At 38.9% G+C, this 16,472-nt stretch overlaps 1 protein-coding gene across 14 annotated transcripts in view; it reads left to right on the forward strand.

Annotated features, from left to right (window-relative positions):
- DOCK10 (dedicator of cytokinesis 10) overlaps nucleotides 1–16,472 on the forward strand; it is a 146,873-nt gene that overhangs the window by 108,907 nt on the left and 21,494 nt on the right. For 12 of the 14 annotated variants that reach the window (XM_085069637.1, XM_085069624.1, XM_085069630.1 and 9 more), the window contains exons 26-42: nucleotides 2,958–3,071; nucleotides 3,892–3,963; nucleotides 4,394–4,540; nucleotides 5,577–5,660; nucleotides 8,332–8,428; nucleotides 9,017–9,061; nucleotides 9,529–9,704; nucleotides 9,831–9,947; nucleotides 10,911–11,022; nucleotides 11,744–11,865; nucleotides 11,951–12,065; nucleotides 12,232–12,298; nucleotides 13,043–13,090; nucleotides 13,746–13,847; nucleotides 14,726–14,850; nucleotides 15,237–15,349; nucleotides 15,909–16,046. In XM_085069637.1, coding sequence (XP_084925763.1) covers nucleotides 2,958–3,071; nucleotides 3,892–3,963; nucleotides 4,394–4,540; nucleotides 5,577–5,660; nucleotides 8,332–8,428; nucleotides 9,017–9,061; nucleotides 9,529–9,704; nucleotides 9,831–9,947; nucleotides 10,911–11,022; nucleotides 11,744–11,865; nucleotides 11,951–12,065; nucleotides 12,232–12,298; nucleotides 13,043–13,090; nucleotides 13,746–13,847; nucleotides 14,726–14,850; nucleotides 15,237–15,349; nucleotides 15,909–16,046 — 1,794 coding nt within the window. The remainder of the gene's footprint in view (nucleotides 1–2,957; nucleotides 3,072–3,891; nucleotides 3,964–4,393; nucleotides 4,541–5,576; nucleotides 5,661–8,331; nucleotides 8,429–9,016; nucleotides 9,062–9,528; nucleotides 9,705–9,830; nucleotides 9,948–10,910; nucleotides 11,023–11,743; nucleotides 11,866–11,950; nucleotides 12,066–12,231; nucleotides 12,299–13,042; nucleotides 13,091–13,745; nucleotides 13,848–14,725; nucleotides 14,851–15,236; nucleotides 15,350–15,908; nucleotides 16,047–16,472) is intronic. The other 2 variants (XM_085069628.1, XM_085069629.1) reach the window with 2 other exon arrangements.

Raw genomic sequence — 16,472 nt, forward strand, 5'->3', positions numbered from 1 at the left:
TGGGAGACTCTGGTTAAGAAACTTAAAAACTCTTGTGTTGACGACAAGCAGCTGCTCAGGTCTCTGCTGCTGCTGCTGCAGCTTTTTTCCATAGACCACCAAGCTGAGCAAGCACAGAGGGGAGAAGCTGCAGTGCATGCAGCTTCTGATAACTAGAACTTATATTTTAGAACCAAAACCTGGTGCCAATGCACTGCCACTGAGCTTTTAGGAGAGTAGGCTTAGTGTCAGTCTTTGTGAAACAGTGCTAAACTGAGAATTTCCCACTGTGCAGGTTTTGAGAGAAGGGAAGGGGGAGATGATGACATGAAAGATCAAGAAACTTCAACTAGCTAGACACCAGTGAGAGATAATTGATGCTGCTTGCAGTCTGCAGCACTTCTTGTGGCTGTGATGAGATTTGTCACTATGAAATATCAGGCCATCTATGTTATTTAGGTACAGGGCTGCCCTCGAAAGGCAATCCCTTTCAATCCCTTTGAATCCCTTTCAATCCCTTGAAAAGGATCCACAAGTAGTAATTTTTATGGACAAGGTACTTCTGGGTGCTCTTTGTGGAAGATGGTTGCATATCTCTTAGGAAGCTATAGCTTTTTAACTAAGCTTTTGACTATGAAGTCATGATTTTAGTCTCAAGATCCTTTGTTTGTGCATGTGCTATTGTACATAAATTCTTTTCTCATCTGTGCAATTCAGGTTCTCGTGACTTTTCCCTATATTTTTCCTCAGCCTTTTTTTAATCCTTCATTGTTTTGAAGAATAGGATATATTTAGAATATATATAGGTATATTCTGTGTAAGGAGTTTGGTTCTGGACAAGCTGTGGTATTACTTGAAGAAACAAAGGAATGGCCTTATTAAAGATGATCTCCTTGTTGTCTACATCAGTTGAAAATCCATTAAATGAGTATGAATAATGCTGTTGGCTAGCAACTATCTCATCATCAGTATACTTGGGTAACAGTTTAATAAGCCGAGAGTTTTATGAAGCACTGTGTTTTTAAGCAGAAGCACATATTAACTGCTGCTACTGGCAGGGACAGAAAACCCCATAGACAAGTGAATCCCATTTAAGGATGTTACACTTATTTATTCCCTTCACTTGCCTTTGTTTTCTCTCTTTTAATTGCAGTTGAGAGGGATGGTAAATTTTGTCCTAGTCATGCTTGGTGAATCAGTAACGAGAAAGTTGTAATATCTCAGAGTGTAATGTTTACTGTCTTATTTGTGTATTTCAAATAGCAGCATAGAGGAGAATTGAAGGTTGTTAAAAGAGTTGAAGTAGATATTGCCATCATTTTGTCTCTTGGTCTGCTCTGGTCAGGGGTGATAGAACTAATGGAGATCATGATAACAAAGAGAGATCCACCACAGTCATGGAAAGAAGCTATGAGACACAGTTGTGGGGTGTGCTGGCTCAAATGGTATCCTGCTTCACTGTGCAAGAATTAGTTCTCATAAAGTACATTTCATTTGTGGATGATTAGTATATGTGACATAAATCTGGAGGGAGCTGTTTCACTTTAGGAATAAAGTGAAAGCAAATACATTCCTGATAAACTGGGGACTTTAGCATGTTCATGGGTAGAATAATGAAAACATGGTAGGAGTTAGGCTGCTGATTGGGAAAACATTTTAATTTCAGTGTTGCCAGCTGTTGATTGATATTTGCATGGCATGGATTTACTTTCCTACTTTATGAATGTATGCGTTTACAGGTCATGCACCTCAGCCTCTGAGTAGTTCAATTTCAGTCTCAAGTACTCTGAATTAAGCACAGAATTCTGGTGGGGTCCAGCAGAGCTCTTCAGGCTCCAGAATAAATAACCTATGTAACATGTAAATGTAGTTAATTAAGTGGGTATTAAAACTTCTACTCTTTCAAAATAACTTTTCAAAATTGCAGTAGATATCTACTACATGCCCAGCTAAAAATCTTTGAAACTACAGGTGAACATTGTCACACCATAAGTCCGTTTAGCCTGTTTTCTCATTTCCAGCAGCAGTCAAAACCCAATAACTGGTAATCTCTTTGTTTTCCATCTGTAAGGAAACAAATACCTACTTTACAAATGCTGTTTTGGGAATAAGTAAGTTGAGAATTGTGACTCACAGTGCAGCAATCATGCAAAATTACACTGACTTAAATAACTGGACCCAGAAGAGCCAAACTGCACAGGGAGAAGCTTGCAGCATCTGCTGTGGAAAAAAAGCTGAATATTAATAACATATTTTCAAGAGATACTTGCTTTATTTGCCAAGCTGGTTGTATTGAAAAGGGGTTTTGATGCCAACTGTTTTGGTCCCTGTTAGACCTCTTCCTTTAGGGAAGGCACAGTGGTACCAAATTATTGGGTCAAATAAAACTCATAGTAGATGTATGAGTTTCAGGCAACTTGGTAGATAAACTCCTTCCTTGAGGGCTTGGTTTCTAAAAGGGGTGTAGTTTTCCCCTTCAGTCAGCTCTGGTGGGTGCTGTGCACATCTCAGGATGAAGAGTCATTACCAGCTCTGAGTAGCTGTTGCCACTGGAAGGAAGGAGCAGGTGAAAGGTGGCCTTGGCTAGGTGGGTGAAAAACCCTCCACATTTCCTCTGCTTACTTGTTCTTTTCTTTCCCAGTGAAATGGCTTGGAAGGCAGTTTAGGTGTGTCAGTATCCTATCCTCTCCTGACAAGCAAATCATCACAGTGATTTTAAGCAAAATTTCCTGCTGCTTCATATGAAGCTGAAATCAACAGGAAGTCGTGCTTAAAAATGGGTTTTGTAGGGGAGCAGTGTTGAGCCATTACTGCCAGGAAAATGAAACTTTATGTGGATGGATTGTTCAGTCAAGATGTCTTGACAGCAAAGGTTGTCAGCTGTTAGCAGTATACAAATAATTTATCATCCCTTACTGAGGTTTTTTGTGTTTGTTTTAATGCATGCATTGATAATTTTTTTTTCCTTTCTTCTTTAGTATGTGTTCAGGACCAAATCATTTGATGGAAGAACTGTCCATGAGGAGCTGTCCAAGAATGTGACTGGTCTTCTGAAGTCAAATGAGCAAGTAACTGTGAAACAGGTTTTAAAGGTGAATGATAACTTGAATTAGCACATTTGTAGTTTTGCTACTGGTTTTCTGCTTGAAAATCACTTATCTCTTTCTCCTCTTCCATTTCCCTGTATGACCTTTGTGCAAATCAAATCCTGCAGTGATTCAACAGTCAGACTTAGCAGAGCTGCTGCAGGTTCTCATCATAACACGTTTCTCAGGATGCTGTGGTTTGCATAATAAAATTCCTCCTGTCTGTTACAGCTCAGTCAGAGTCTGAGACCTAATTTTTACACAGTATGATGTGGGCAATTACTTTTAGGATACTCTGATTTAATTTTTAACTTGGAAGATGTTTCTGTATGAAATTCATACCAGTGTAAGGCCTGGCCCTGAGCCTCTGGGTTATTAGTGAGAGTACCCAGTCCAGCCCAGGACTTCCCAGAGGCAAAAATATGTTCACCTGTTTAAAGTGAACAAGTTCTGATTTCCTATACTGAGCCACTAGCAAAAAAATAGTCTGAAAAAAGCAGAAAATCTTCAGGAAACCTGGGCCATGCAAAAGTATTTGTGGTTGGGTGTGTTGTGGGGTGGTTTGGGTTTTTTTTGGTTTTTTTTTAGTGTGTAAGCTTTTTGAGTGTTGTTTCATATATCTCTTGAGGTATCTCCTGAGATATGTGAGGATGCAAATATTAACCTGTATCCTACCTATTCAGTATTTCAAATGGCATTTTTGAAACCTAGTGTTTCACATTGTGCATTGTTGAGACATGCAGTCCATCCATAAGGAATAGTAATGCACCATAAAATATTTATCAGGTAATCATTATTCATCCATTCTTTTCCTTCTTTCAAACAGCATTCCTGGTTCTTCTTTGCAGTTATCTTAAAATCAATGGCACAGCACTTGGTTGATACAAACAAAACAAAGGTAAGTCTATATACAAGATCTCATCAAGTAGTCAATCTACCTCTTAGGGGAAATATAAAATGCAGTCTTGGCAAATACACTTGAATATACTTGAACTTTTCTGCTTGACTGGCCAATAAAATAAGTGCTGTTATACTTTGTAAAATATTTGGTTTACCTACAAAAACATTCTAGTATCTGCTAGGCTCAAACCTATTCTTGATTGTACAAGGATAGATTGAGGACAAATTTCCCACTTTCCTATGGACCAGATTCTTCTCTTTGGGGTTCATGCTCAGATTAGATCCATGGAACCCTAGGAATGTTTTTCTTCTATGTTGAATGGCCTGTGGTTTATTGTCTTTATTCTTGACATTCTAAACCTGAATGTATTTTCAGGTTCAATGTGCAACATGCTATACTTTCCATTGATTATCTGTTCCCTGCTTAGGTTTCTAGAACTCGGAGGTTTCCAGAATCATTTCAAACTGAGCTGGATACACTTGTGATGCTCTTAGCAGACCATGTTGTTTGGAAGTACAAAGATGCTCTTGAAGAGACCAGGAATGCCAACTACAGCACTGCCAAATTTCTCAAGGTGAGATTTTCTGTCATTACAGCACATGCACTTATATCCTCATATTTAATACAAAATCGAGTGTATTCTAGTCTAGTGAAAGGGATTAAAACCAACTCTGAGTGAATGATGGCTTAACTTCCAAGTTCAGTGTTGACTGATTGTTCAGTTTTCTAGGGTCGTGGGTCTTTGAGAATGCAAAAGTTTCCTGTAAATCTGCTCTAAAGCAATTCTATTTCGTTTCTGTCTATGCTCTAAAAGAGTCAAAGTTTTCAAGTTTTGCAGATTCTTACCTTATATTCAAATGTAAAACGTTTGGTAAAGAGTGAGGCTGTAGTTAGGTTTGAGCTGATGTTCTTTCTTTAAATGCTGCAGTTCTGAATGACTGGGGCTGCATTAATTGTTCCTAATCAAGGAATCTGGTTTGAATGTGTATAGCAGAAGGCTTTGCTAGTTCTGCAGAGTTCAGGAACTGCAGGGAAGGAGCAAATTCACGATTGCATTCTCTGTCTGGTAGACTGACTCTGCAGGGAAAAATGTCAGTAACTGCAGAGCCAAGGCCCTCAAAACCTTTACACCTTCTGTCAATATTTAGCCCCATCAGTGAGGAAGGGCTGTGTTCTCATTATAAAGCAATGTAGTGGCACACTTGGTCCCAGAGAGAGAGCACAGCTCAGACAAAGGGTGCTTGGCTGGATTGATTCCTCACTGGTCACTGCCCTGTCACTGAGGGAGATGCTCAGGTCACCTCCAGGGATGGGTGCAGTGCTGCCAGGGAGGAGTGACTGCCATTAGAGAAGCTTTCTTGAGTGCACTGTGGGGGTCATTTTAGGCTGCAGACACAGTGAAAATGAAAAATTTTATTAGTTCATTACTGAAAATAAATGTAAAATCAAGGCAGATTCACCAGGTCCCAGATTTTCCTTGCCCTGCCTGAGGCTGATCTCATCTGAGCACAAGGTTCAAGTGTACAGGTGACACAAAGTGAACAGCAGGTAAGTGAGGCTATGTACTTTTTTTTAAAATAAAATAGTAATTCTTTTTCCCTCTTTCTTAGCGCTGTTTTACATTTATGGATCGTGGATTTGTGTTCAGGATGGTCAACAACTACATAAGTATGTTTGGAGCTGGAGATAGCAAGGTATGGCTTTGATTTATTTGTTTGCATGTTTTTTCTAAAGCGACTGACTAGCAGAAAACATTTTATATTGAAACTATATTTATGATTCCATGACTTCACTGTGCTCAGAACTCAATTCAGTGAAAACATTTAGAGTAAATATGGATTAAAACCTCCTGGGTTGAATGCATGTATCCCCTTCTCTGGGAGTGTATAGCCATGTTCAAACAACTACTCACTGAGACCTGCAAGAGCAGACTCTGCAGAGACTGCTCAGACCAAGGCATCCAAAAGACCAAATTTAAGCTTTAATTCTCTGACAGTACACTTGTCTATAAATATCATCAGCAACTGGCAATAGTTTTCTTTGAGGAGAATTCAGTAAGAGCATATGAAAAAGTTATCATTGTGTAAGCTCAAGTGAGAGTGTAACATCCCCTTTACTTTGTGTGATTGCTGTGCTCTTACCTCATTGATGATGCAAGAAGGCAAATCTGCTCCAAATTAGCTTGTGCTTGCTAGGAGGAAAATTCCCTGCAGCATGAATTTTTTCTATAATACCTATAGCAGTGACTGATATAGTTTGAACAATAAATTTCAAACAGTGAGAGGTCCCCAAATTATTCAGCTTGGCTCCTTTGCTCTTCATCCATCAGGATGAGTCACAGGCTTTTTCTCTTCCATGCCAGGGTTTATGAGCTATCATACCAGAGCATATATATATAGATAACACAATGCATTCAAGATATACCCTTTGAATGACTCATCTTTCCCCAAAAAACTCACAAAGCTTTTGTCCATTAACTTTTTATACTTCTTTAGTGGTAATATGTGCATTTGTAGCTAAAGAGTGAGATTACTCCAGGTCTGCTTTGCTTTTTGCTAAAACCAACTTCATTCTGAACTCAGGTCTTCCACTTAATCTCTGAAACAGCTGTAGAATGGAGTCTCTCAGTTATTAATGTCACAGCCTGAAGTCTGCAATTCTGTAAATAATATTATGCAATCTGAAAACTGTGTCCACATTTCAAACTTCCCTAAATACATTCAACCCCAGAAACAGATGTTTAATTTAAAAAGCCCATTAATGGTCAGTGGAGAAGCCTGAGATTAATCAGTGTGCAGAGCAGTACTTAGCACCTTCTTGGCAGTAGGTGTGTGAACACTGCCAGCATCCCTGCAGATCCATCTGCCAGCATGTGTGGGAGCAGAATCACTGTGGAGTTGTGACAGATGTGCAGCTGGAGCAGGGTTTGTGGCACTTGGAAACAATAGTCACAGGAAAAATCAGAGATTTCTGACCTCAAGGAGAGAGAAGCCTTGCATCATTTTCATTTCAGTCCAATGCCTAAGCAAGAGTCAATCTTCTAAATGTGCTGCAAGATTTCTTTCTGTGTGTGTTTTGCTTCTTTAACTGGATTGTTTGTGTATCAAAAAGATGATACTGCAATCTGACCTCTCTTTTCAGAAATAACAGTTTATATTGGTGCCTGAATATTTTGTGGGTGTATCAGTCTGTAGCAGTGCAGTTTGAATTTATTGTAATTCTGGATGAAGCAACATAATTTCTGTTCCACAGAAATATCCCTCATGGTACTCCATATTTTGACATTTAAATATTGTTTTGAGAAACATTTATTCAGAAGTTGAAATACCTCATTAGAAATCAGTTCATTGCTGTGTTCCCTCAAAATGTCGCAGTTCCTCTTGGGAAACACATTTCAGATGCTTCACTTCTTTACTTGCCATTAGTATGTCCAGCTGTATTCCTGAAGAGGTACTACAGTGCAGTAAAACATTTCAGGGGAAAATTCCCCACCATCCCCTACTTGCTAGACTCAGAAAAGTGCATGTTCTAGGTATCCCAGCCTGTAGCAGAAATGCTACAATTCAATTTTAGTGCAAATTAAAACACTTTAACAAGTCCTTTCTAGTGTTAGGGCATTCAGGGTAGCCCTTAATTACTGCATTCTCCTTCTGAGAACAATGGAATGAGAAGATGGAAATAAAAATTTGTTACTTTTATAATGTATTATGTAATTATGTATTATCTTTGTATCTCAATGTCACATCATTACAGTAGGAAGGATAAATTCTTGAGGTAGGTGCAAGGCTCCAAAGATATCTGGATGGCTTCTTTGAAGAGAGGTAATAAACAATACCAAAACTATGTATTATCCAATTCCCTTGGAGCTGGAACTCATTGGCATCCATAGAGGAAGTTTTTACTGCTGTCAGTAAGCTCTGGGCCTGACCTGTGTGGCTGAAACTTTGTAAAAAAAAAAAAAAACCCAAAAAAAAGTCATAATAACTGCGATGGTTCAAAATTTCTGGACTGGAGAAGATGCTTCACTATGATTATATGCTATAGTAGATGTCATCAAAAGCCCCAGTGTAGCTTTAAGGATATCTTCAATATTTAGTTTGGATCCAGCTTAGGTTTATCAGTACATCTTCAATGAAAAATCATAGTTTAAGGATCCAAAAAGCTTGTTTGTCTGTGACAAGTTCTTTTGATAACAGAGATGAAAACCACGTTTGTTGTTTTTGCAACTTGGCACAACAAGCTCTAAGGTTTTGTTGTTAGCTGTGAGTGTGAAGTCTGAGCTAGAGATAAGTAGCAGTGGAGCTCTGACTCACCATTTTCCCAGTTTTAATGGGAACTGAGCCATTGCCTGTTGTGATTTTTCAGACTCTACACCAGTTCAAATTTGACTTTCTGCAAGAAGTCTGTCACCATGAGCACTTTATCCCTCTGTGCCTGCCCATACGGTCATCAAACATTCCTGGTAAGGCCCCCCGCCCTGTGATAGTTTCTGTACAACAGTGGATTTTTGGGAGGTTCAGAGAACAGATAATAAACAGCCCTCTCAAGAGCCCTGTCTGCACATCAGGCTCAGAAGCCCCAAACAGATTTTCAGGTGTGGTGTTTCAGCAGTGTGATAAAAATAGCATCATTTCAGTGTGCCTGTAAATAAATTCAATCTCTGGCAGCTCAGGGAGGGGGTGGGAGGTAGAAGCTTCTCGCTAGAAGTTTTGAGGTTAATTAACTGGATTTTTTGTGATGACTGATGTATTAAATCAGTAAGGTTACTACAGTAGCCTTGGGGAGTGGTGAACTAGGAAAGGATTTCAACAGGTACAGCAGGAAGGGGAAGAATTTCAAACAATGGGCTCCTGTCTCCTTTTTACTTCAGTTTTCAGTAATAAAAAACTAGTTCAGTTCTGACACTTGCATCTTTTATTAACAGTAGAAACTGTTTAGTTCAAATTTGAGTCAAATTTAAAAAAAAAAAGTAAATTATTTTTACAATTAATACCATTAATTAAAAGGTGAATTATTTTTGCCTATTTTCTTATGTTTATGAAAAATGAAGACACTGTGACACCTTCAGAATCAGCACAGGAATATCGAACATCAGGTATGAACAAAATGACTGCATAAATGAGTAGAATTTTACATCAAGAGCTTTCAGATTTACTTTGACCACTGCTGCTGCATTGTGCCAAATTTTAGACAAAAATTATTTATCATTTTCAAAAGTGGAATTGCTCTAGACCTTTGTGTTTTAGAACTCCTCTAGCTAGGATATGAGAACAATTTGGACTCTGTGCCTCAAAGTCAAGTCAGTAGTCTAATGAGCAAGCAGTTGATATTTTTATGTTGGAATGTGTGCATAAATCTTCTTATTAAATAGTAAAATCTGTATGATTTCAAAAGATAATAATACTAGAGTAGTTCATTCTGAGAAGTGAGGGAGCAGAATGAGGCAGTCAGACCAGGAGAACAAGTTTAACAGTGGACTGAACATTTGGAAAATGGTGGGGAGGGGGAGGATGTATGGAACCGAAATATTAATTTAAATGATCTTGTCCGTTCTATTCCAAGACATTCCAGAGTACACACTGACTAATGAATTTTGCCGTAAACATTTCCTAATTGGAGTCCTGCTGCGGGAGGTTGGCTTTGCCTTGCAAGAAGACCAGGATATCAGGCACTTGGCCTTGGCTGTGCTTAAGAACTTGATGGCCAAGCATTCATTTGACGATCGATACGCAGAGCCGGTAAAGAACCAGCTTATTCTTTTTCATTTGCTTGTTCCTGCAGAGCTAAACATACATGGAACTTCCTTAGCCACTGGGATATGTTTATCAGTTTCTCTAGGATTATATTGTATCTTTTATTTTTAGGCAAAACAAGCACAAATAGCAAACCTGTATATGCCACTCTATGGAATGCTTTTGGACAATATGCCAAGGATTTACATGAAAGATATGTTCCTCTTCAACATCAATACTTCCAATCAGGTAATTTGTGTGATTTTTTTGCAGTCTGATCCAGCCATTCTGGTGGGAAGATGTCCAAGTTTATGCTGGTCACCAGTTAGGTTGCAGAATGCAGTTCTGAAATTGCTGGTCTATTTGCATCTGCAAAGTTTAATTTGGAAGGTCTCCGTTTGCAGAGCACCTGCAGAGCCCTGGGAGTCTGTACTGTCAAGGAGCAGAGTTGGGTTCTGGAAGAGACCCAGGACACTACTGTCTCAGGGCTGGAAATTCAAGGTTAGAGGTTTGGAGCCTCAGCCAGTGTGTCCAGGACATCTGCCCTGGTGCTGTGGGCTGAGGACATGTCCTCAGGCAGGAGACTGGGACACACTGGTAATAAAGAAAAGCTCCCACTGCCCCCAGATTCTTTGCAGGGTTATGTTGTGGACCCAAAGCTGGCACAACAGAGGGACCAGAAGCTATAGCAAGAGGCAGAGGGAATGTGTACAAGTAACTGAAAGGGAGAAAGGGTACAGAAATGTCATAAAACAACTTTACTGCCACAGAAAATGTCTGTATAAGCTGCACATCTGGTGTAATATGTTTGTTTCTTAGAAGATTAGATGTGTTATAACCACCCTGCTTTAAAAACTAGAAGCAGATTTCTGCAGGGCTGTTGTGTCTTTCAGTCCTTCCAGCAAATGAGCCCATTTCATCTGAGCAGTGCAATGGCAATTCATGTTCCTTTCCCAATGCTGTGTTAGTGTTTCAGAGACAAACACAGACTTGGCCAGTCCTTTACAGCTTGAGAGACTGTGAGAGATTTTCATGTTGCAGATAACTTTTCAGCATATGATGGCAAGCCTTACTCCTTTAAGGCTGCCATGTTAAAACAACTGAAAGGTTCTCAAATTCAGTGTCTTAGAAAAGCCTCCTGGGTGTGCTGTCCTTATCCAAGTTAGGAGTGGTATCACCTACTGGAGCTTGTTCTGTTTCTTTCACATGCAGGGCTCCAGGGATGACCTGAGCACAGCTGGAGGGTTTCAGAGCCAGACAGCAATGAAACATGCAAACTCTGTGGACACATCCTTTTCCAAAGATGTTCTGAACTCTATTGCAGGTACAGATGACAGATTGAACAGACACATAGGCAGATTTGTGTGTATCTCAATCCATTGTGCTTTCTGCTTAGAATTCATGGAGGATATCATTAACTTTTTTTATACCATATCCAGGGAAACATGGTATGCGATGTTTCTCTTCCCTTTGGGTATCTTTGGATTGACTTTCTTTCTCTTGTGAAGCTGTTCTACTCCCACTGCTTCACTTACTCTCCTGCTTTGGAATGATGCCAGTTTTCAGGCTCTAAGAAATCCCTTTGCCTGATTTCGTTCTTGTAGTCTCTGCCTGACTTAAAAATAGTTCCAAGGTCTCTCCTGAAAACTTCTGATGTCTCACGGAGGCAAATATTCATAGTTTTTCCAGACTTAACGGAAGAGTAGAAACACAACTTACTTTGTTCACTGCCTCCAAACTGCATTTCAAAATTCAGGGAAGTGAATTCAGGCATCTTTCCACTGATTTTTGTGGCTTTAGGTCAGGTCTTAGAGAATGCAACAGGCCATTTCAATGCCATGAAAAATGGCAAACTGAATCATTGTACTTCAACTTGTTGCATGTTTTCAGTACTAAACATACCCATCAATAGCTTTGCTATTGGAAGTTCAAAGCACTTGTCTCAATCCAGCATGTGACACATTTTAAGTTCTCCATTTTTTTTGTTAGTTTTTGTATCCATAAATGTTTTAGTTTAGCATGTTTGCTATGACTTTCATTTACAGCCTTTTCATCAATAGCTATCTCTGCAGCAAACCATGCTGACTCCAGAGCTTCCTTAGCAAGTCTTGAATCTAACCCAAGTACCAATGAAAAAAACAGTGAGAGAACTGACACGTGTGAAAAGGTACATGTGCAAATGTTGAAAACGCTTGCTAGAGGTGGGAATCCATCACTGTACTTAATGAGGCCCTTTGCTGTCCCCTCAACAGATCATGAGACCTTTGTCTTTGATTGGATCAACTCTTCGTTTTGACAAGCTAGATCAAGCTGAAACTAGAAGCCTTCTTATGTGTTTCCTTCACATCATGAAAACCATTTCAGAAGGTAAAAAATGTGCACTCAGTACTTAATTTATGTTCCTGTAAAATACTGTGAACGCTGAATCCAAATGAACATTAAATTAGAATAATTGTCAGTGAATTTTACAGGCTTTGGGTTAAGTTTAATTCCCTGTAATGGATACATAATTTATTTCAATATCTCCCTGTAGATGCACTGATTTCCTACTGGTTGCGAGCACCATTCTCAGAAATAACAGACTTTTTCAGCATTTTAGAGTAAGTTTACTTTGTGGTGGTTGGATTTTTATGTTGGATATTCTAAAGTTCTGTCTGCAAACAATTCATCTTTGGGTTTGTCCACCTATTGGAATAGCCTAAGATAGCTCTTGTATCTTAAATTATTTAGCCATAGTCTTCCAAGGTCCCAGTGAGGCTTTATTAATAAGATCCATATCTTCCAATATGTTGTGATTTCCATGAACAGAGAATTCTTTGGCTCTTCTTCCGAAAAGAGATTTTCATAGTAGTTTCCCATTTGGTGTTGAGATTCTGTTCTTCTCTTGAGAAAAACATTTAACTCCTCAAAACTTCCCAACCATAAGAAAAGTCACATAATGCAGGATGACCTGCTTTTCACATCCCTAGGGTGGTTCACTCAATCCCATCTATGTATGACTGCAGAATCCATGCAGGTATCTGGTTTTGGGACTTCCTCACCAACTTGTAGTTGAAATGTGAGTTATTTCACTGCAGCTGGTGAAGAAGCAGTGCTTTTGCAGCCAGGTTTTTGCCTTTGCCACCTCACCAGGCAGGAATGTTCAGCTGTGGGGAAAGGGAACATGGGTGTGCAAAGTGCTGCCACATCTCGTGTGTCCCTAGGCTGGGAACTGCTGCATTCTGTTCTTTTTGCTTACTAGCAGGTCCAAATGCCATAGATCTCATTGAGGCACTAAGATTCAGCATTTTTTTCATAAGTATGAAGCTGTTAATAGACATAAAATGTGTTGTTTTATCTTTCAGGGTTTGTCTGCAAAATTTCAGATATCTAGGAAAACGCAATATTGTAAGGTAATTCTGTAGTTACGGACTGTGTTACAGTATTTAAATATTACTGCACTATATTAGACTAAGATGACATTAGCAGTGTATCCATCAATTTTCTCTTGAAAAAATGTGTTTGTTGAACTGAAGCCAATGCATGCTTTTTGCTTTCTTTTATGCAAATGATGTTATTTTGATGTTCTGGACATCTGAGCACATACCTGCTATAAAAGATGAATTGCATGATGTGATAACCATTATTGCATTTATAACCCAAAATACTGGGCCATTCTCAACCACATTTCTGTGCATATGCTAAACAAGGAAACTTTGAACACTCTGTTTCCATCCATGTCATGGAAAGAATAGTTTTAATGGGCAAAGATAATTGTTTCACAGCAATAAAAAAAGAAATCTCCTGTCTCCTTGAAAAAGTGTGAGATCATGTTCAGCTGTGAAATGTGGAATGCACACTTTGTCTCAGCTGTTTCATTTTTAATTTTATGTTACTGTTGTGAACTTATCTATATGTCATGCAGTGTAAAAATTAAAGGTCACCAGATGAACCAGCTCATGCTCCATGGCAGGTTTTGTCAGGCCAGCATTTACTCTTCAGGGACATGGCAAAATCGATGTCACGTTTTATAACAGATTAACACTTATTTTCTCTTTCTCTCAACAGGAAAATTGCAGCTGCTTTTAAATTTGTCCAGGCCACCCAGAATAATGGAACCCTTAAAGGTTCAAACTCCTCTGGCCAGGCATCAGGGCTGCTCTCACAATGGTAATGTCCATTGAATTACTGACCCTACACACCCTCAGCCTTTGTTGTCATCCTCCAGCCCTCGTCCTCTGTCACAGCAATAAATTGACTGAAAAGAGGTTGACAAAAGATGTTACAAATTTCAGAGCCCCCAAAGCTTTAAACCATAAAAAATTGAGTCTCTTCAACTTGATTTACAAGCTGTTGGTTAAAATGTTATGTTCAGGGAGTAATTCTGTCCTAGAATATTTTTAATTATGTAAATTTATGAAACTACTTTTTTAAAAGGAATGAACAGGAAGTTTATTTTAAGAAGTTACCTGAACTTTGAGATGTTAAATCTTCCTGAATTCTATACTAGTTTCAAATACAAAATCCTTTCAAAAATTGTAATAATTATTGCTATTTTAGTTCTAAACTTCTCATTATAAATGAATGATGTGTTTGTCAGCATCAAAGAAGATTAAAAGAACATATGAATATGCACATGTGTATTTTTACTGTCATTGTCAGTTTGTCATCATTTTTTTCACCTCATAGAAACTGTATTATTTCTTTCATACTCAGGATATATTTTTCTACTATTCTGAGCTAACAGAACTCACCTCAGTTTTTCTTCACCCAAAGAGAGTATTCTAAACGTCAGCCAGCTATTGAAGCTGATGCTTTTTTTCCAGTGCTTAATGGAAGTTTTGTCCCCTGTGATTTCAAGAAATCACAGCACATGTTTGTTTGGTCCACCTCAGTGATTTTCTTCATCTTTGTTCCTCTGAAGAATTTTGCATCAGTTTGTTTAATTCAGCCATTGAAAAGCACTGCAGTAACTGACATGGAAAATTCTGAATCTGCACAGTAGTTTATTCTTTGTTTCTATTTTTAATGGTACCTTTCAATTACAGGATGCATTCTACTTCAAGTCACGATGGCCACAAGCACCACAGATCTCAAACATTACCAATAATCCGTGGCAAAAATGCACTTTCTAACCCCAAACTCTTGCAGATGATAGACAGTAGCACTGCAAGTAAGTACAGAAATTATTTACTTCCCCGTGGAATTCTGTGGGGTTTAGATCAGGCTCTATACAGACCTTTTCTTGACAGGAGGTTCTTAAAATTTTGACATTGAAGTCATCTATGCCACTTTCCAATTAGGTTTTTTTCCTCCTTTGAGGATGAATAGAAACAGGAAAGGATATACTCACATCACTGGTGCAGTTGGTGAGAGTTGACTCAAATTTCCTCCCCTTTCATCTCCTATGAGCAGTTTTCTTCAAAATACCATTTTAATCGAAAGTACAGTTAGAACCCCATCTTCACTGTGATGAAACTTAAGGACCAGATTGCAAAATTAAATCATCTTTAATGACACTCAGGAGATTATTTTCATCTTGCATTCTTCCTGCTGCAGGCACCTCCAATGAAACAGACATTGTACAGTATGTAGACACAGAGGCAAACATTGCTACAGAAGTTTCCCTCACAATCCTTGACCTGTTGTGTCTTTACACTCTGAATCACCAGGTATGTTTTGCTGGTTTTCTTTTCTGCAGGAACTGGTGCTATGTGGGATATGTGGTGAAAGGAAGTGTCTTGCATCTAGGAATACATAATTTTTTCTGAATCATGCTTATCCCACTAAATTTCAGAGATTTTGGACAGCAGATTTCCAGACATTATTATCTATCTGCTTATTATCTCTATCTCTGCAAGTCAGCAGCTCAGGTAGATCCTCTGCCTCTTTAAAAATTTCTCAGATTGCTTCAGCAAGCCCAGATGACTTGCTGAAGCTCTCACAGCCACAATACAGCAAACAGCTCTTTTTACATTTTAGTATTCCCTCTCTATAACCCTAATCTTTAAATATAGTGTATACAACCATGAGCAGTACTGGCATAGCAAAGTGCTTTTCTTGAAAAATTGCAAGTAAGAGTCTGCAGCAAGCTGGGAAAGCATCATCTGCCGAAATTTTGCACTGAAAAAAAGCATCTCTCCTGGAGCACTCTGAGGTGAAGTCCAGCAGATCTTTCTGGTTTTTCACGTCAATAACCACAATGTCCTGTCTTGTCTGTGAACTTTTCAGAGGCAGCTCCAACAATCTGATTGCCAGAATGTGTTGATGAAGAAAGTCTTTGACACACACATGCTCTTTTTGCAAATCAACCAGTCAGCAGCAGCTCTCAAACACGTCTTTGCTGCCCTTCGGCTGTTTGTAGGCAAGGTAACTCTGGCTTTACTCTGTTAGTCATGCCTATTTATCACTATGTTACAGCAAGTGCAGCTTGGGGACAGTTGGGCACTTTGAAAGAGTTCTGAACTTCACTGTATTAATACTTTTTCCTGACAAAGATGGTCTGATTCATTGCTGATTAAAAGAAGTTCACAATGTCTGAAAAACAGTTCTGGTTTTGAAATCCAAAAATTTACTAAGAAAGAGAAGGTTTTAATGTAAATAGACAAGTTCAGCTCCGTGGTGTATCCACTGACTTTCCTGCTTTTCCCACTTGTGGAAGAAAGCTTGAAACCTTATAGGTCCATGGTGTTCATGGCAGACACCTGGTTTGCAGAATCCAGTGGTGAATGATTGCTGCTGTCCCCAGAGGAACTAGCAGGAGAGTATTCCATGCACTTCTCCAAAAGTTCATCC

This window comes from Lichenostomus cassidix, chromosome 9 (assembly GCF_008360975.1).
Source record: "Lichenostomus cassidix isolate B80296 chromosome 9, HeHo_3.0, whole genome shotgun sequence".
Lineage (NCBI taxonomy): Eukaryota > Metazoa > Chordata > Aves > Passeriformes > Meliphagidae > Lichenostomus > Lichenostomus cassidix.